The sequence below is a fragment of the Bolinopsis microptera genome, chromosome 8 (genome assembly GCF_026151205.1).
Source record: "Bolinopsis microptera isolate Bmic1 chromosome 8, MBARI_Bmic_1.0, whole genome shotgun sequence".
Lineage (NCBI taxonomy): Eukaryota > Metazoa > Ctenophora > Tentaculata > Lobata > Bolinopsidae > Bolinopsis > Bolinopsis microptera.
In genome coordinates, this window is record NC_087079.1 from 13,892,885 (window position 1) to 13,913,307 (window position 20,423).

At 38.2% G+C, this 20,423-nt stretch overlaps 1 protein-coding gene across 1 annotated transcript; it reads right to left on the bottom strand.

Annotated features, from left to right (window-relative positions):
* Positions 1 to 1,805: 1,805 nt before the first annotated feature.
* LOC134820242 (uncharacterized) lies at positions 1,806 to 17,913 on the bottom strand. The gene is made up of 17 exons (XM_063830467.1): positions 17,766 to 17,913; positions 17,411 to 17,599; positions 17,130 to 17,285; positions 16,833 to 16,961; positions 13,447 to 13,522; positions 12,607 to 12,657; positions 11,427 to 11,471; positions 10,193 to 10,412; positions 9,901 to 10,029; positions 9,611 to 9,738; positions 9,103 to 9,333; positions 8,817 to 8,916; positions 5,931 to 6,169; positions 5,476 to 5,592; positions 5,143 to 5,253; positions 3,937 to 4,119; positions 1,806 to 3,417 (listed from the first exon to the last, which is right to left on the bottom strand). The coding sequence occupies exons 1-17, from the start codon at positions 17,909 to 17,911 to the stop codon at positions 3,262 to 3,264; spliced, it is 2,406 nt and encodes an 801-aa protein (XP_063686537.1). The 5' UTR covers positions 17,912 to 17,913; the 3' UTR covers positions 1,806 to 3,261.
* Between the last annotated feature and the right edge of the window lie 2,510 nt (positions 17,914 to 20,423).

Here is a 20,423-nt window from a genome sequence, read left to right on the forward strand (position 1 = left end):
TGTTGACAGACGTTCGACCAATCAAAGATGTACCTCATCACGCCAAGCAGTTATGCTTGTAGGTGAATATACACTTATAGAGTACAACAACTTTATAACACTCCGTACTGAAGGGTACCTTTACAATATCCCAGTTTGTGGTGTAGATTTCCTCCACATCCAATAGGCATCACGGTATGAGTGATGGATGTGGGGGTTTAAGTCAGGCGTTCCTGTTATAATATCTGTAATTAATCTTGTAAGGGTACCACACAGTAGACATTAAATATTGTTTATTGTGAACCAAAAGTTTATTCATCCCGCAATCGATAAATTATAAATCCAAATAGTCATATAAGCAAGCATGAAATTGCATTTACAACAGGTAATCTGCCAACTAAAGGTATCTCAACAATATAACGTTGAAGTATTAGAAAATGGCACTATACTATTATACGACACTTTACTGTACTGTATTAAACAATATTAAATGAAATTAAGCCAGAGAAGGCATAAACTTCTGAAAAGGACAATACACTAACCGGCCGTACTCAGCACCGCGAAAAATATATATTTCGCTTTCAAAACTTGTTTTGACGCTAAATAACTACCAAATAGTATCATTTAACAGTATTTCAACACTTTTTTGGGCAAAAACATGTCATTATGGATGTGTAAAGAGCAAAAATATTTAGCGCGCAAAAAAACATTTTTTTGGGAGGTTTTTTAAAATGTTGACCAAGTTAACTCTTGTGTGTGCTTATTATATTAGTTTGGAGGACTTCGCCGCTTCGACGCGCCGCGCGAACTAGCATTCTTGCTTCTTGCATCGTCGATCGTTGCTCTGCTTCGCAGTGCAGCGATCTCGATGGGTTGACATCGTCAACCAATATATGGGTATAAACTATAGTGCGGCATATTAAAATGTATAAGAAACCAATATATTTAAGCCTTTTCTTTAAATTAACCCATTGAAATTTTTGAAAAATCTCTTAAAATGGCCATTTTAGGGGCCAAACATAGGTTTTTCCAAATAAAACCGGGTTAATTTCATTTTAAACACTTTTACTATATACTATAGTATACAGTATATATACTATATACTATATACTATAGTATATATATATATATTATATATGTCGCGCGCGCGACCATAGCAGCAGTGAGCAGTCAGCAGCAGTGAGCAGCTAGCAGTGAGCAGCTAGCAGTGAGCAGCAGTTAGCAGCAGTTTCTTTGCACTATATTTAACGGGTGATACTCGTAAAACATTTGTTCCATATAATGGATCGACCGTTGACCATTGTTAATGATCTGGCCCGGCGCGCGCTACTTCGTAGCACTTGCCGTCGGGCCAGTAACATTTCGAGAAGAAAGCGGCGCGCGCTACTTCGAAGAAATTTAGACGAGTAACATCCGTCAAGATCGACCGTCGACGAGTCCAACTCGGCGCCGCGCGCGTCCGCGTCCTGGTAGGTTATAAACCTACAACACTATATTCTTCCTGTTGCCTGTAAAATGACAATTACAAATTTCGAATTTTTAATGGTTTTGCAGAATCCCTTCGAGCGTACTTTGTCTTAATGTCCGATCAAGTTTAATCAAAATTGGACATAAAATTAACTCGCATAAAATTTGTCTCGTCCAAAAATATTGATATTAGGCCTATTTATGGGCCAAAATCTATCAAAATTGGCTCAAGCTCATAATATGTAAGGCCCTATGATATATATGACGAGACAAACACGTGTTTATAATCTTTCGGTGTCTTACAATTACAATTTACAACTTATCGGTTCCAACCTAAAGCGAAGTAAAACACGCTTAGTTATCATGTACAAGACAACTTTGTATAATGCACAATACATATATATAGGAGGTATATTCAACATATAATCAAAATTATACAGTAGCACCAATAAGCTTTCGAAGCGATTGGCTGCTTATTATATGTACATTCCTCATCGTAAGAAAATAAGAGCTCAGCGCTACTATATTAATCAACAATGAGTTTAACAAGGAAAAGTGATAAAGAATTTAAGACGGTAACGATTATTGTTAAATATTTTCGTTCTTGTAGCTGATAAATATTCCATGCACTCATGATTCAAAGATAATAAACTGCTGATATCCAGTTTGGAAATAACAGTAACAATAACTTGCAACGTAAATGTATGTCTCTACACATTAAAGTCAACTATATCACGAAATTTAGCATAATTTCGAGGAAGTTTAGAGGCAATCCTTGATATCCAGCTGTTTTATGAACAAAAAACATGCAAATGATATCTCTGACAGATAAGAATAATTTTAAGCAAAAGAGAAAACCCAGTTTCTATCAAATTCCCTTCAATAATTCATCAATTTACAGGGCCTTGTTTTAAGACCACTCTGTATAATACCATGGAACACGACTAAATTCCCTTACTCTGGCAAAGTTCTGTATTTTTATTCGATAGTCCAACAATCATCAGCCAGCCCTTGAGTTCCAAGGTAACTGGCTCATTAAAAATATTTTATCACATTGTACTAAGCCAGAGTAAGAGAATGAAAGTGCATCCAAATAATGTATAAATACTACAAAAGTACAAAAATCAACAATTCTTAGAAAAATATATCATCGTAATTATTTTGAATATTTCGTATCAGCCGATTAGGATCTCGTTTGGAAACTACTCATGCATTGACTGGAGGTAGGTTGTGTAATGTGTAGAAGTATGTTAAAATTGAAATATTTAGCCTTATCATGTTCTTCGATAGGTGTGTTCATCATTCAAGAGGTTAAAATAGTTTTTAAAAATCAAATAAAACCTGTTAAAATTACCATTAAAAACATGTGCGAAAACTGTGGGAAATTGTCACAAAATATCTTAGGTTCAAAGTTGGTCACGATTTTCTCAAATAAAATTCAAAGAATATACGAACTAAACTTGTACGAATTCATGCATTACGCACTCTAGGAATGCATTACGTACTCTAGGAAGGTTATTGTTATGGTAATCACTACAACAACTAGCGTTAATATCCACATCCAGATGTAGAAACCCAGAGTTTTTAAGGCAAAATCTCAATAAGTCCAAATCTTCAAATCGCTCTGTAAAAATCATATGCACTCAAATACTTCAAATTCCTTCAATAAGTCAAACTTAATCTGTCGTTCCTTTATCAATCATAATCTCAACAATCCCCATCTTCAGACTTTAATAAACTCTCACTCTTCACCACACTTCAGTTATCTTCCAGGTCGGGAGCAGATTAAACTCCGTGTCAGTCCTTCCCGTAAGTTCAGAACGTAAGTACTCTACTGACATAATCCCTTGCTACGTCTGTCATCCACTTCTGGTCCTCTGATCCTCCCAGGACTATATCTTCCCATTCAAAACAGGATTTACTTGGGGCGTTCATCAGAACCTCTAGATCAAACGCCTGGCTGTGGTAGTACTGAAATAAGGGAGGATTAGGTTGGGGTGTTAATATTACAGTGGTAAATGTTTAACTTTTAAAATGACATTTGTGTCTGAGGGCTTAAGGATTATTAAAGTGCTACTGAGCTTTAGCATTTCGCTTAGAGAGAAACATTTCCCGAATGAAATGGCAAATGATTTGTTTTGTAGAAGTTCATGCCGCTTTGGGAAATGATGTGGTTTATAATTCTGTAATAGGACGAATGGCGGTCTACCATTGAAACTACCATTGAAACTTTAAAAAACCATCGACCAGTTCCTTGGTATGCTACGGACAAGATAATGACCTTAATTAGGTTGTCACGGGTGATCTCGACAGACAATCGGATTACAGTAGGATTTCAACAGCATCGGTGCATGCATTTCGACAGAAATGAAGGATCAAGTGCGCTTCGTCGCATTTAAACCCAATTATCTATAAATAAAATACTCCTACAAGAGAAACCCGGGAAATTTGATTTTTTGAATATTGCCCAAAATCAAAAAGGAAAATTACCGGCGGGGTCTTTTCATTGAGAATGCACTCCAAATCTTCTGGTTCTATCTTGACGAGTGATGCGTCATTCAGTAAGTACTGTTCCATATCCTCAAGAGAAGGTGAAGCTTCGAGTTTGGAGGAGAGATTGACTCTGCATTTCGCAGAAGGGTTTACATCATGGAATCTCGCCCGTTTACACTTCTGAAAATACAATATGTTAGCAAGAATAGTAATATTGCATTATGGGATATAACAATTGAACAATTAAGTATACAATATGTGAATCAATGGAAAGGACGTTTCCATGGCGGTGTTAGGGAGAGAGCTCATTCAACCAACATAAATTGCGGGATCCTTCATTAAATTAACCTCTCATTTTTATCGGAGACCTACCACTACGCCTGGATACTACTAGATTCGCACGCAGAACAAACCCCCAAAACATCGCTTTATATGGCGCTGTTCAATTGTAAAGTCTGATGAATCAATTAGATACCTTATTACCTAGCTCGGAACTTTGGTCCTAAGAAGATCCTGAATGTAACAAGATACGTCAGGCTATAAATTGTTAGTGAACCTCTCCATAGTTCACTACACGTAACTTGCGCGGCTTGAAAATAATTTTGGGCGCGAACGTACTGAGTACATTAAATTTGTGGGTTTTGCCGAATAGGAAACATTCGGCGGCCGCGCCTGCCGTCAAGTTATCAACAAGGAAATGTTTTGGTGAAGACTGGGCATAGTGAGCTAAAAATATCAGATCTCTAATGAGGTTAAATCTCAATAAAACTACTGATCAGCTCTCGATGGTGGTTTAGTGGAGATTTCAGTAATGCATTAACACCATGATCCATGCAGACGATCTAATTCAGGGTTAAAAGTGTAACATTCTACAAAATCCAGGGCGAGGGTGCATACATTTTGCAGGAAGACACTCACGAGGGCCGACGCCTAAACACAGAATTAAAGTTTCCTTATACAGCTAGCTAGTGCAACCCCCTACAATACACCTTATCAATTATAAGTATCCTGTAAACTTTGTAACACTGAATGCAACAACTGCTGTGTTACGGCTTCCCCTGCCCATTATCGCATGGAACAGCAAATTATTGCCGTGTCCCATTAATTGATAGTCCGTGCAATGTCCCTATCTATAATGTAAATGTGATGATAATATAATAGGTGAGGTAAGTACTGTGTAACTTGTTATAATTATAAACTCACAAAGTCAAGAGGGGAAGGAATGTTTAGGCTCATCTTCCTCTTTCTTTCTGCTTCTTCTTCCCTGATCAAAGCTTTGATGTCTTCTTCCCAATCGTCATCTCCTACTGTATCCTAAAAATAGCATTGTTTACATTCTTTGTAAAGTATTTCACATACCCAGATCAGAGTGGCCAATAATGCAATCCGTAACCAGGACAACCGCAAGTTTAACCTTGTTTTAATACAGCATCATGTCTTCTAAACAAGACATTACCAACCAAAACTTTTAAAATAATAACAGAGAAATTATTCTAGATGAATCTCAATAACAAAATCAATGTATCACATATTTACCTCAAAAGGGCGTTTTAATGGACCGTATTTCTTCTCAGTGGCGGCCATTGCTTTACTGAAGGGTGAAGGTTCCATTGAAGGCGAACCCATCGCCCCTTTCTTGGGTGTGTTTAGGAACTGAAAATCATTACTGATTAAGTTCCTTTTTAAATTACACAAACTAAATTCTCCAATTCTTCAAATAGCTGGCCCACTTGTTCAAAGGCAATTTTAAATCCTACTCAAGTAAAAGTTTGCATTCTTTCTTGCATCTAAATTCCACGACTCTGAGATAAATACTGTAGGAACTAAAATTAGCACAAAATTTGCGCTTATACTAGAAGTGATTTAAATCTAGTTCGGAGTTAGTTATTTTTAAATTCTTTAAGCTGTTAAATGGGAACTTTGGTACTTTTTTACTCAAAATTCAATTTGGCCACCAATTTGTGAGTGGTGAGAAATGAAATCACACTTACATCAGAAGGGCTGTATCCGAGACGGTGGTTGATCCCAGAGTTGTTGGGATTAGGGCTGATGAAGACTGAGGGTGAAACTTTTATCTTGTGTTTGGGTGTGACTGGCAGCTGTTTGGGCGTGGTCTGTATCGCTTGTTGTGGGGCGCTGCTCTTCGAGGGGCAGGCGAAGTTTGTGCGTTCCACAACCTTGGGCGTGACCGGCTCTTCTGTTTCAGACTCGGATTCGGAGCTGGAGTCTTCTGAAGGTGAATTAAACTTGAGAACAATGTTGGTTGCAAGGTTACTTATGATCAGGTAGTTTGATAAGCAAAACGTTATGATGTGAGTAGGCGTTGCATTACTCTAGGCATGTAAAACAAGGTATTCAGGTATTGCCTTCGGCATAAGTCTGATCACAAAATTAAATTCGATCATATCTGCAAAGATCGTAAATTTGCACATCAAAACCTCTTTGTGTAAAAATACTAAAACTATAAAATGTAGTTGAACGTGAAACGTGATACAGTCAAAATATCACGTTAATCAATTATCATCACCTATGATCCTAAATTATACCCAATCAACCTATTCCACACGCTATCAGCACTTTAACATTAAGTATAAAACTGTACGTGATGGACCAGAATTATCTATAGTTTATCAAGTAGACTAATTCAAATTTAATTCACACCTATATAAACGTAAACGTAAATTCACCACTTCACAGTTACTTCAGGTACAGCTCATTTTCGTTATCTTGGTGCTATTGTAACTTAGCGTGGATGACGTAATCAGCAAGTTGTATCATAGACCAATATACAATATACAATACAATAGTTACTTTGAATAGAGTTACTCTGAATAGAGAGGGCGTCACGTGACTCTCCACGCAATACGTAAGTACAAGGGCATCAACATTGGTCACCAGATCATTACTGCTCAGTGCTCCCCCTATATTTAGTATTCGTCTATTATATAGAGGGGAAAGTTGTTGTTATACTGATAGTACAAGGAGGTGTGAGGTAAAACAAGCTGTTCAATTGTTCAGCAACCCGTTCAGCAACCCCCCGTCAGAGGACTCATCTCTATTGTTTATTATCGTTTAGGAGCGAAGGAATTGCACATTCGCACATTACACATCCTTCACACATTGCAAAGAAAGCTTGACAACGTCACGTCAATTGTCTTGGTCACGACAATTTTCAAGCTATCTCGAGAAGAATTAAGGAATTTAAGTCAAGCTATCTCGAGAGAAAGAATAAAGAATTTAAACTCCACTCAAAATATCTCCCTCACATGAACATGACCAGCTTAACTTGGTGTTGTAATGTTGTGACCTAGCCCTGGCACGAAGGCGGGAAAACTTGAATCCCCCCATTACTACACTTCAATGTAATATTAAATTTAAGGGCCATCTAAATTTCTAGTTACCATGCAACACACGACGTCAAGTGTGCACTGGAATGTTGGGGAAGAATATATCATAAATTGGAGGGAAAAATAGGACATTATTTAGCATAGATAGAAATAATTTTATAATCTGCGTATCCAAGGAACTAATAATGTCACAATTAGACGTTGCCAGGCAACCAATAATGTGAGACTGCCTTTAGTATAAATCGCAGGACAACTGTGTGGTTAGCGGGTAAATCATTAGTTTTTCAGAACTTTTCAATACTTCAGTCTTGAGCTGAAGATATGCTGATACTAGTTCATATTGAAATGGGATAAATTATGAGGGATAATTTTAAATGATTTGTCATAATGTGAAAAGATGGTAAGTTTAGAGACTTAAGACGACTGAGTATTATCAAGTATCCGTAAAAAATCCCCCCAAATTAGACAAACACTGCACTTTTTTGAGTGATCTCACGTGCGTTTGTACAGCAAAAACCTAGTGGAGGTGGGACTTCCGGTGATAGTTCAGGTTAAATCTATTGTCAACAAAATGGGGCGCCGTCCACATCACGACTAGCCCTGGTTTTTAGTCTTGGTAAATTCCTATCAATCAGCAATTCATTTGAAGTTATTGATAAAGACCAGATATCTGCAGATTATTGGCTATGTTTTTGAGAGATTGCAGCTAAGTGTCCTTCACAAGGTTTTGGAAATAACAAATTTAAATAACTTTTGGAACGTTTAAGAACTAAAATGTGTCTTATGGATCACATACTATTTGATTGATAAGCAAAAGTAATCTTCTCATTCATTTGAAAGTGACGGAAGTGGTTGCAGGTTAATGGTGGTTTACTACTCAATACAAACTGTCAGATCACCCATTATGATTTAGTTGGAACAGTTTAGAAAAATGACAAAAATCTTTAACGGTTTCAATTATTTGAGAGATTCGGCACGCTTCTGGGGGAGGACAGGATAAAAATACCATTTTTAGTGAACTCAATCTATCAGTATGGTTGAAATGGCGGGTAATAGTTACTGATTTAGGCGTCCGAAGTACTGTCGATTGGATGGAGAGACAATGTCAATCAATCATAAGCGTGCCTAGAATAAATTACAGAGGAAAAGCAGTAACCTTCAAAACTTGGATAATTCGGCAATTATCGGAATTTTTAGAACGTGACCCAGTTTTACAGGTTTTAAACGTAGATTTCGTGACAAGTGACTAAGTTATAACCGTTTTTTGCGGGAATCTGTTCTTTATCCTAAACTTCACAGTTACCAATTCTACTGATCAGCTTAACCATGGTTATTTGCTTAACGGTAAGTTTAACTGCAAAGTTTACTGAAGTACTTTCGACGGTAAACTCTCCTCCTGCTTGCACACAGCTAATCTCTGAACACATAAACTAAGTTGACCGGGAGTCCACAAACAAAGAAGAAATTGAGAAAAAAATTGACAGATATTCTGTTCAATTTATTATTTAAATTATATTAACATAAACTAACCATCAGAGGACGATTCTTCTCCATCTCGTCTCCTCATTGAAGGGGAGGTGAAGTTGAAAACTCCAAACGGATCCTCTTTCTCTCCTTTCTTCGTAGAAACCTGCAAAATAAGCTTTGTTTTACCACAGCTATTCAAAAACTCGCATGTAATGTAATTAACAGTGGGTACTGAACGGTTCTTCGGCTATTTATCGGAACATAATATCGGTATTTGCACAGCTAATTTGGTTTGATAAGTCAATTAGATACTATCAGATTCTAGTAGGAAATAAAAAACTGGACAAACCTTGATCTTGTCAAGTCGTGAGTTGGAGCACATGGAATGGTGATGAGAGTGAGGGAGGGGTAGAGAGGTGAAGCTGGTGTTGGTGTTATTAACCACACTGGTGTTGACGACAGTATCAGTGGTGTTGTTAAGAGCGTTGTTAATAGTGGTGTTAACAGCTGAAGCGGTGTTTTTAACAATGCTGTGGGAGAGGACGCTTCGTCCCGGGGTAACGTTAACTGCCATGTCAACCTGAGAGAGGAGCCTGTTATTGGTTATTAATATATTTATAAGCTAAAGGGTTTGGTCCATGGCATATCCTCAATCATTAAACAGTTTGATAAAAATACCTTTTAATTTACCTGGTGGATTTAATACGATTATCTTATCAGGCTTGCAAATCATTTGCGATGAAATCGTTAATTAATGCATGTCTGAGCTTGAATTTATGCAATTGCAATAATTATGTCCAATATCCATAATATTAGTTTCGACTTTTGACATTTAAAGAATGTTAATGTTTACATACGTCCTCAAAGAATGTGCTATCATGAGACATGTCTGTTGAGATGTTAATAGGAGATAGGTAGGTGATCCCTGAGTTGTTGGGATATCTTCTTACTGGGGTAGAATGTCCAACTGGATGGAAAGGAGCCACTGTGGGAGACAGCTGTTATTATCAGAAAATTGGTTACAGATAAAACTTGCTCGCTTTTACAATGAACAAGGAATTTGAACTATTCCTCAATATCTTGATTTGGAGAAAAATGTTGAATTGAAGTAACAATCTTGACTAAGTTGGTTGCTTTTAAAACTTACACATAGCATTATTATCAGGGGTGTGTGACTCAGCAAAGCCACTGTCCGACAGAGTTGGAGTAGTACGAGGTTTAGTTGTTGTGACTACTGTTTCTTGTCGGCAACTTGGTACACCCTCCTCTCTGCTTCCTGATCAAGAGGTGGAGTGAGATATTGTACCTTTAATTACGGCTAATTAAACATGCTATCTTATAATCGGAGGGCTTTAGCGTTGCAAGGTCATAATCAGGAAGATTTGAAATAAGAAGAAGATCTCTAAGTTTTGTTCGAAAAGATATCAAATTTTCCTTACCTCTAACGAGAATGCCCATATTAGGAGACACTCTTCCAACATTGCCAGGAGATACCGCTCCTGCTGATTGATCATGGAGACCAGTAGGTGGTGGTGCCATGCCAGTATCCACAGATCTGTGTAGGGGTTTGTTGTTCTGAGGGTGTCTGCACTGTCTGCCTATCTGTTGTTGCAGGTTGTGCTGGTGGTGGTGGTGGAGTCTCTGGTTTTGCAGTTCCATCTGAAGTCAACAAGGGGTTACAAATCAGCTTTGACAGTCTATTTTATCACATTTTTATCTTATTTCCCATAAATCCCGACTTGCCAATGATAAAATTTCTGTATAAGGCTTTAACTTTTTGATCTTTACAGATTGTTTCACGTAACAGCTCAATACAATAGTAAAGGCTACTTTTTGATAACTTATTAATATTGTAATTATATGCAGTTTATCAAGCACAGCACACGACCAGGTAAATGCTCACACTTCCTCAATTATAATACTTAGTAATTTAACAAGGATACCTTTTATTACAGTCAGCACTGGACTAAGTGTTGTAATCAGTTGTTTAGTACTTTTAATAGGGACCTTATCTGTTATCACGTATCCTATTATCACCACGCTTTTACCGGGTTTACTTCCTTTTAGTCAAACATTTAAACTTTGAGAGATTTAGAAAGCAAATAAGGATCAAAAGCAAACCTTGCCCCTTTTAGCAAGCAAGAACTTTGCCAAATCTTAGATCTAATCCAGCTTGTTGAGATAAAACAAATGGGACTATCCGTGCCATGCAAGGCTGATTTCAGCTTGTGACCAGATTAAAGTAGCAATAATGAGAGGGAGGCTGTAGTGATACGAGGTTAGTATTTGAGAACCAATTAAAGTTCAAGCTGAGGGATCAAGTTGCTTGTTGGAGTCGGCATTCCTTTGAATGTATCGTATCTACTGTGGATCTTATCACGTACAATTATTGGAGGATTTATGATAATTATTGGAAGTTTGCACTGTCTAAATCGTGGTTGGGTACGGTCATTGAAAATCATGAAGCCTCGAAACCAACATGGCTAAATTAATGAGCTCAATAAAATCCTAAGAATTTTCACATCGCAACCACGCTAGGTATTATAGGGCGATAATGATCTCATAATCTAATCAAATTTGAGCATTTGGCGCTTAATCATCAGCGTGAAGTTTACCATCGAGATTGAAATTTTGAAATTGAAATTAGGAACTGAATTAAGGTTTAATTCTCACCTGTCGCTGTCTCATCTTCATAGCGTTGATATCATGGGAAACTCTCTGAAAATAAGTCAAATGTTACGATTATAACAAATGGCACATGCTCCAGGTAAATAAAGAGCAAATTTAATTAACCTCCAAGTGTGAAATTTCACGAAACGAAACTTTTCGGATTTAATTTCGTTCAAAAATTCATTATATTTAAAACTTCACGGAATGGTTCTCCCTCTCACATTGCAACTATAGTTCATTAGCAGTCATTGCCACCCCAACAAGTAATAACCTGTAATACGTTTCACTACTTATACTAACTTTTCCCACGTCAGAAACTAAGTTTTCCTGCACATACCGCTACATGTCTTAGTCTTAGAGCATGACCTGGGTTCAAGAGGACGCGGGAAAATCAAATCAATTAGCTGGGACTGCACCTCAACACAACATGTTAAATAAGACGGGGAGATCTGGTGCCCTGGTCGTGTAATTACTGGAGCTACCATACTCGCTACAAACACTTTGACACTGCTGCAGTCCCCCGGCCTAATCAAATAACAGACCAGTTAGTGACCTATTGATGGGATTACATCAAATTTCAAAACAATCAGAACCAATAGTTTGAATACTGTTCCGTTCCCTTGTGAAGAAGAGAGCTCGGCTACGTGTTTCATCAAATGTTATGGTTATTGGTTGTGGTGTTACTCGGGAAACAGTTCATTGTTATTAGGTGGCCTGTGCGACAACTTGTTGGCTATGTATACCTGGATTTATACAAAACATTTGGTGGGTCATGCCTTCCCGCCAAAAAGTTCTCAAACTAAAAGTCCCTTGGGTGTTAGAGCCAATCAGTGGTGAGACCTGGAGTCAGGTGATAGATGATGAGCTAAAGTTACGCATACCCTCGAGACTCATTTGATTTGCCCTGCCACTGCCCTCATGTACAATCCGGTTACAACTTTCTAAGTGCTCTGTTAATCTACAATAAACTAATGGATCAGGACAGCGACATTTTAATAGCTTCCAACAAGGATCTGTCCTGTGAATTTAACCATTGAACGAAATTCCACAAGTCTAGAAATATGTTTTAAGCGAATAAATAGTAATATGAACTTTATGACTTCATATTGTGCGTCACGAAGTCATGACGTCATATTGTGCGTCACGTAGTCATGGCAAGGTAAAATTATCTAACTAAAAGTACCTGGGGATAAGATGCAGCGGTTGTCTTCTTGGCTGGATTTCTCATACCACTCTGAAAGTAAGGCGTGTAACGTGCTGATCTTTTAAAAATTGCTAGCCCTAAATATTCTTTCTAGCTTAAAAGGGAATCTGTAAAGAATTGATGAAATATTTAAATTCTTCTTAAAATTATGCAACTTGAATAGATTTATGTGAATCAAGGTGCATATGCAAGTGTAAAATAAAAAACTCGACATTTTCATTCATTCTTCCGAGCAAGCTCGCCAAATCTGCTTCCAAAAACTTGTTCAACCCTTCTAGAATCGCCAAACATGTCAAAAGCTTTCTTTGAATCGAGATGTTTTCAACCAATGGGGCAGGTGAAAAGATCTCTCTCGGCGAATCAGAAGGGCGGATTTACATCATGTGAACATGAACTAAACTAGGCACGGGCCGATTGTTCCAAACGTGTGAAGCTTGACAAGCGACAATGTCAAACAAGCCAGCCACTAAAATCCCCTGACCCAAATCACGTGACAGTAGCCGGCCAATGAAAAACAGGTATTTTTGCATATGGTCACAAGGAGAAAAGGCAGGACAGTGCAGAGGTGCAAAAAGTGGTGAAACCAAGGGGTGGGGTGCATGTGAGGGCCAACCACGTTAACCGTGAATAGAACTGGAAAATATCTGTAATGGACAATCTCACTTCTAGATAAAATTAATATTTAATGAATATTTTACCAAGCACCAAAATAGCAGCAGGAAATTTTTGCTTCCTGAATTCTTGAAATAGATATCCTAGTAAGCAAGTACCAAAAATTATGGCGGAAATTCGACTGAATAAACAGAAATAGACACTTACCACATGATTTACGTTTTCCTTTCCGAGCCTTTTCTTTACAGTGCTGTTCCAATGGTTTTTTATAGCATTATCAGTTCTGAAATGAAGATTGATTATTTCAACTGCGAAGAGACGGGCTTCAAGCTAGTCATCATAAAATAAGTCCGCTACTATCATACGAAAAGCTTGGAACTAATCCTCAACACTTCGCTCTTTCAAGAGCAGCTATACTGCTATACTACCCTCAGGATAAGTTAGATCACTTTTTATTATTCGATATCATCTCCAGTCGAAAACGGGCTCTCGAACAGCAACGGTAAAAAGACGGTGAAAACCACTTTTCCCCCTAATTGGTCAGTTCACCTTTTACTGAATCAGATCCCAGTACTAAACTCTCAAAAATGTCAAAGATCTTTTGAAGTTTCAATACTTAATCCAGCTGCTTCACAATTTCCATTTAGCAAGTAATTGGAGGTGGACATATCCGATTAGAGTCAGGGGCGATGTCCCTTTGAATGGGGAATAGACCTCTAACTTCCATAAACATTGGTCTGATTTAAATTGGAAACGGTAGACCCAAGGCCAAGAACGATGAGCCGTAAAACCGTAAATTTGGAGGGTCATCATGTCCAGATTGTTTGATATGTAACCATGCAAACGGTTACATGGCTTCTTAAATTGATTTGAACTTGAGGTTTTTTGAGATCATGCTACCAAATTAGTGATCTTTTACGGTTAAACAGACCAAATCTGTCAATTTTTCTCACTGACTGACTGACCAGTGGCCACACCGTTGGAACTCTCATGAATATATAAATCACTACAAATTAGTGAGTAATCATACAATTAGTAAGTCCCTAAATTGAGAGCTCAGAGCATGTGGTTATTAAGGGGCCTGGGAATCTTGATGCAGGTTCGTAATCAGAATCCTATCAGAGGTAATTGAGGCTATAATTATTCATTGGTCCACCGAGAATCTACTTGATTGGGACCCCTGGGAAAGTAGTACTCTGCATGGGTTTCATCAAACTCGGTCCCAATCTTCCCTTATAGTAAGTGAAACAAGTGAGCAACTAATCGGAGGGTTCCCAGGTACTCTTAACATTTTACTGCCTTTAGTTACGGATACTGCTAGCATAAGTTTTAAATCCATGAATATGAACCATATCTCCCATTCCACAGGTACAGACACCCAACCCGGCCCCGCCCTTCCTAATATATCACAACACATTCCATGACAATCACCAATCCTGACGGCTGACCATTAAAATAATCATGCCAAAAACCGGGCTGTTTTATGTCTATTATTAAGTTCCAAGCAATGATGACGAAATTCTCAAAAGTATTCTTGAACGGAACCTCCTTTGAACCTCCTCAGTGATCAACACTACATAATCGATTAGAACATGGCTAGTAAATAATGAGTGAACAAGCCCAGTCATGAATAAAGAAGCTAAAATTTTGACACCCTTGTCCCTGTAGCCGTGGGAGAGGCCTATAGTCACAAGTACCCTTCATACGGTCACAAAGTATCCAGCTACTCGATACAATTACCTCGAGTACTCTGCTGCAATTAACCACCTTGAAACATCACACGTCACGTGGGGTATGTTCTGTGATCTGATTGGGTAGTCGTTATAATGGGGAGTGCTCATTGGGTCGTTCAAATCAGAACAAGCATCCGAGAGGGGCAGTGGTATTTGGTTTGGAATGTGGTTTTGATCCAGGGGGTCTTTAGGTTGATTGTGGGATAATTTAGTGTGGCAAGGACTGGGATATCTGGTGCTTGCGGGCCGTGCAATCAAGTGTGAATAATTAACTTGTACATACTAGCACCTGCAACTTGTAGCTGTCTAAGCTTGAGATAAAGTCATTCTTCAAAAATATAAACTTTCTTTGGAAAGGTTAGAGAGTATCTAAATTTGAGACATTTCTGTCTGATAAAATAATGTACGTGAACATGATCCAATCTTTAGAAAGCACCAAAACCTTAATAAACGCTAATGGATTGATCCAAACCACTTTAAGACCCAAACAATGACGATACAATATCTCCCAAGTTATTGAAACATTAACTCTCTCTAATTTGGACAAGGTGTCTGAGACCTGGAGTATTGTTCAACTCAGTTCGAGTTAACAACCAGACCAAATCCAATCAAGGAACAATTTACCGTACCAATCAACTTCCGAACAGGGGCCCAACCCTTTCACATAGTTTCAGGATTACTATTATATGATAGTGAATTGATCTCTTGTCAAGCATTAGCGAGATATTTTACACATTATCGACTCCATTTCCAAACCCAACATACCTTATAGTAAGACAATGGCAAAATTTTATGAATTTAAGGTAAATTGTTGGGTTCACTACAGGAGCCAATGATTTTAAGTGGAGCGAGAATATGGGCAATCTATGTACAATCATATCACCGAATAAATTGGAAGCTGACGACTGACGTATCATCTAGGTTCAACATAGTTTAGGGAAACTGACAGATTGACAGAGAGGCGCCTGCAGTCGGCAATCCTTAGGGCACTTGAGAACACGAGCCCTCCACCAAAGTTCCATTAAAAACAAAAGTCGTCTACGCTTCAAAAAACACCAGGCTTCCCAGTCCAGTTTAAAAGGTAGATTTGTCAAATATTTCCCATGAAAAGTGGCTAGAGGGCTTCTCCCGTCAACCATAGCAATTGTGCTGCCCTAAATATTGTCGACTTCATATATCTAATTAAAATTTCCTTTCTCAGTCGTGCACCATTTTTTGGATGTCATTTTCCAGATCCCTGCACATGGTGCACTCCTCCGTGCATGGTGCATGATTTTCACTTCAGTGGAGCGGGTGCTCCAATGATCACACACCACTGCAGACACGTGACCTAACTGGGCCAATGAGGATTGAGGAAGGCCCATTGTCGTGAGAGTTTGCTTCACGGCTAGCGTTTTGGTGCACAGCTTCAGCCACTTTAGTGGTTTTTGTGGGAATGAGTGAACAGTTAATTTTAGCAGAGAGGATGGGCCGGAGAAGGGAGCTAACTAAGAGTTAAATATAAGTTCAGATCAATTGTAATCTGAATGATCGTGTGCCTGACCACAGGCTACTTGAGAACAAGCAAAGACAGCTTGCCATTATCTTGCTATTATCAAATGTATCACTTCGATAACCACAAGAAAGTAGATTACCGACACTTCCAGCCTCGAGATTTTAACAAGTTCAGAAAACCAAGATACTTAAAAGACCGCACAAACCAATCTATGAAATTAGCTCTAAATTTAGCTTCTCAAAACTAAATTTAGCTCCACCACATACCAGATAACATGATCAGTGCCACCTTACAGTTCATAAATAACACTTCCTATTAGGTAATAACAACATGCTAAAACTAATGACCAAAAAGTACAAACGAACCGGCCGGGTAGGAGTTTAGCAATCTCAGCCCACTTGTTTCCGAGTCTCTGGTGGGCTTCTACTATCTTCCTGTCTTCGTCTTCAGACCAGGGGTTCTTGTTTATCTCCGGATTCAGGTGGTTGTGCCATCTGCAGGAGAAACCAAGTCAGAATAATAATTATTGGCCCAATGTGAACATTATTGAACAGGTTTGAAGGGGTGACCAAAGGTGCACGAGGAAAAAGAAAAAAGCTAAGATTTGTATTAACAATTTAAATTTTGGTTCAGCCGTGCTTTGAGTAGAATGTTTTACATACCTTTCTCGACACTGTTTCCCGATTCTGCCGTTCAGGTGTTTGGCTATCATGGACCACCTCTTAGGACCATACTTCTTAACCAGATCACGGACTTGTTCGTCCTCCTCTTTGGTCCACGGACCTTTCACCAAGGAAGGGTTTACAACTTTCTGCCACCTGATAATTAGAGATTGGGTTACACGAGGAGTTGACATTTTGTTCGGTTGTAGAGAGTTAAAACTTGAAGTTTGCTGAACCGGAAATAAGTAGATTTATATAATTTAGCTATAGTTTTCTCAAACCTGTGCAGACAATCTATAGCGGTTCGCCCGGGTATATGAAGAGCGATCTCCCTCCAGTTTTTAGTACCGTTCTCCTTCTCAGCCAGGTACTTCAACAAACTGTCCTCTTCTTTGCTCCACTTTGACTTGGCTAGTTTCCGCTGCATCGCCAGGTTCTTTGATTTGGCGGTGTGTCTTGCTACTGCGACCCTGATTGTTATAAATGTTAAACAGAATAAAATATCGGTAAATTACCAAGAAACAATACAGTTCAGCACAGTTTTTCAATATTTCTAATAATTTCACAAGTACAATAACAAGCAAATAAAATGATAAAACAGTTAGAAGTAGCCGTGAAGATAAGTGCTGTACTCACTTCTTTATGTCGGGAGACTGATCGATGGCTGGGATGTTCAACATGTCACTCAGAATGTATCGGTTAGGAAGGGGCGGCGATTGTGGCACGTTCTTGAGGGACCCACCGAATGCGTTCTGTCCGAAAAAGGGCTTCTCGGTCGCCATGATCAGCTACATGGGTTAAATGAAACTGTTATTTAGAGCCAAAACTTGAATCTTAATAAAATACCCACGTCCAAAAAGAGGACATAATAAGAACAATTAAATCTTTAAACCACTACTGAACAACTTACACGATTGAAACTAAGATATCACTAAATTAAATAGTGCAAGTTATTTTCTGAAAGTTAGAGTTGTAAACTGGAACTCATACGGGGAGGTGCCGGCTGACTCATGTAGAAAGTGTTAAATAATAAGCAAGGATCGTCAAGTTATATCCACGGTAAACATATATGTAGAAGAAATTGAAGATGCTAGACATAACAACTAGAAGATGGAGCCGGCACAAAGAAACACAATAGCAAAATCAGATTGTTTTCATGTCACGCAATGTAAAGTTACAAGTCATAGAAATAACTGGACAGAGATGATAGAAACTTCTAGTTCTATTTGAGCGAATCGTAATCAATCCAGGGTAATTGGAACGAAATTACGTTCAGCTCAAACAGTCCAATCAACTTGTTTCAGATGATCAGTAATCAAGTAATTAACAATCCAGCAATTAAAAACTGATCCAAGTTGAAACAATCCAATAATTGCAATTACCATCAAATCACGTGACAATTAAATAATCGCAAGTCAGCCCAATTAGCAGTTAGTACTAACAAATCATGCAGAACGAGCAGGAGAGCCGGGTGAGAGGCAGAGAGAGCAGCACGAATGCAAACTGCGTGATTTGGAAGTGAGGGAGGACGGAGGGGGGAGAGCTGAAGGAGAGAGCTGGAGGACTTGCTATTGGTGCATGTTAAGATACTGCTTGACATGTGATTTGAGACTGAGAGCATTGCAGCTTGCTTCTCCAGCAGGAGGGTATGTTTTCTGGCTTGCTGAAGAATGAAATGATCCGTGCCTGTATGCAATACGAGGAGGAGGACGTTAATAAATAACATGGTGTAAAATTATAGATTCCTGATATTATAGCAATAAAAAGAGATTATGAGGTACAACATGATGTGAAACGTCACTAGTAGCATCCCGGTCCCTGAACCTTCAACTGATACAAAACTAATCATCTACACTGATTAGTCTGATTTGATAAATGTTTTAGATAAAGTTAAAATTAAAAAATACATATTTTTAATAAAAATGAGTAACGATATTAGGAAGTACCACTTGCAACAACTGTGTTTTATTAAAGTCAATTTTCCTACAGATATAGATTGAAATCGTTGGAATCCATTTGTGGAGAAATGATAAATGTGCATTCTACTTTCTGGACCAACATTGCTTATATTCTGCCTTGTAAACAAAGAGCAAATCTTCTTAATGCCTTCTTCCTGTCCTAAAACTAAAACTTCATCCTATTAAAGTAAAGGCCAGTTGTTACCACAAGCTATTATACCGTCCCTCTCAAAAACATGCCTCAGCCTCCATCAAAAACAACTTTAGTTTTCAGTCCTTCTAGTTTCCAAAAATCTACCGAGCTAGTGTTCTGGTGTGCACAAAAGCCCCTAAGCCCGTGCATTCCTTGCCCCGCTAGCTGCCAGTCCTTGACAAACTTCCAATAGCAAAGATCAACTAGTCATTTACAAATTGAGCACTATACAATTTTAATTGTTTTAAATATTTGACTTTGTAAAATGAGCTAAAACATTGATTTATTAGTTTCATTGATTTATTAGTTTCATTGGAGAAAACAGGCATTAATCGATATGATTTTTTCAAGGTAGCAGATTCATACAATGTTTGCAATAGTAGGAGAGAAAATAGTAGGGTATGCCTTTTTTTTGAGATAAATGTAAGACAATTTTGAAAATATTGAGTAATGCTTTAAAACGTGCCTATTGCTGAATTTAAATACAATCAAGTTGATGCAGAATGAACTCTTTTGTGTTATACTAGAAATGGTCATTGTAAAGTTTGCTTTGCCCAAATTTGACTGCCAAAATTGGTACAATTTGACCGGTTGAGCTATTTAGTGAGCTAGCATGCCACCTGGTGTTCACCCTTTGTTAATATTTCACCCAGATGGAAACAAATGTTCACTGGACACTTTAACATGTAATCTATATGTGTTACTCAGCCAATGTGGAGCATATCAGTGCTTCAAAGTGACATTTTACAACTTTTTGCAATCTCGTTGGTAACTGAATCTGGCAGTCAAAACAGGTTGAGACTCTCAGAAAAAGGTCCCATCTACACAGAAAGTCCCGGTTGAGACAACTTTTAATGCTCAGCCTGTGTGGAGCAGTAGCTTGAAAGTTAGGCAATTTTCAAGACCAAAAATCATACGCTAAACAGTCAAGTTTTTGGTTGAACCTCTATGAACTTTTTAGCTGAAACCCCTCTCAAGAGTTTTTGAATATTTGCGATAACACACCATGTCTCAACCGATGTGGAGCGAGGTTTTGGCAATGTAGAAATTTGTAAATTTTTAATTTATTAGCTTTTCATAATGCTTTTGTTTAGATCTGTAAGATTTTTTTAGCTTGGTAACTCTTACTAACTCTATTTTGAG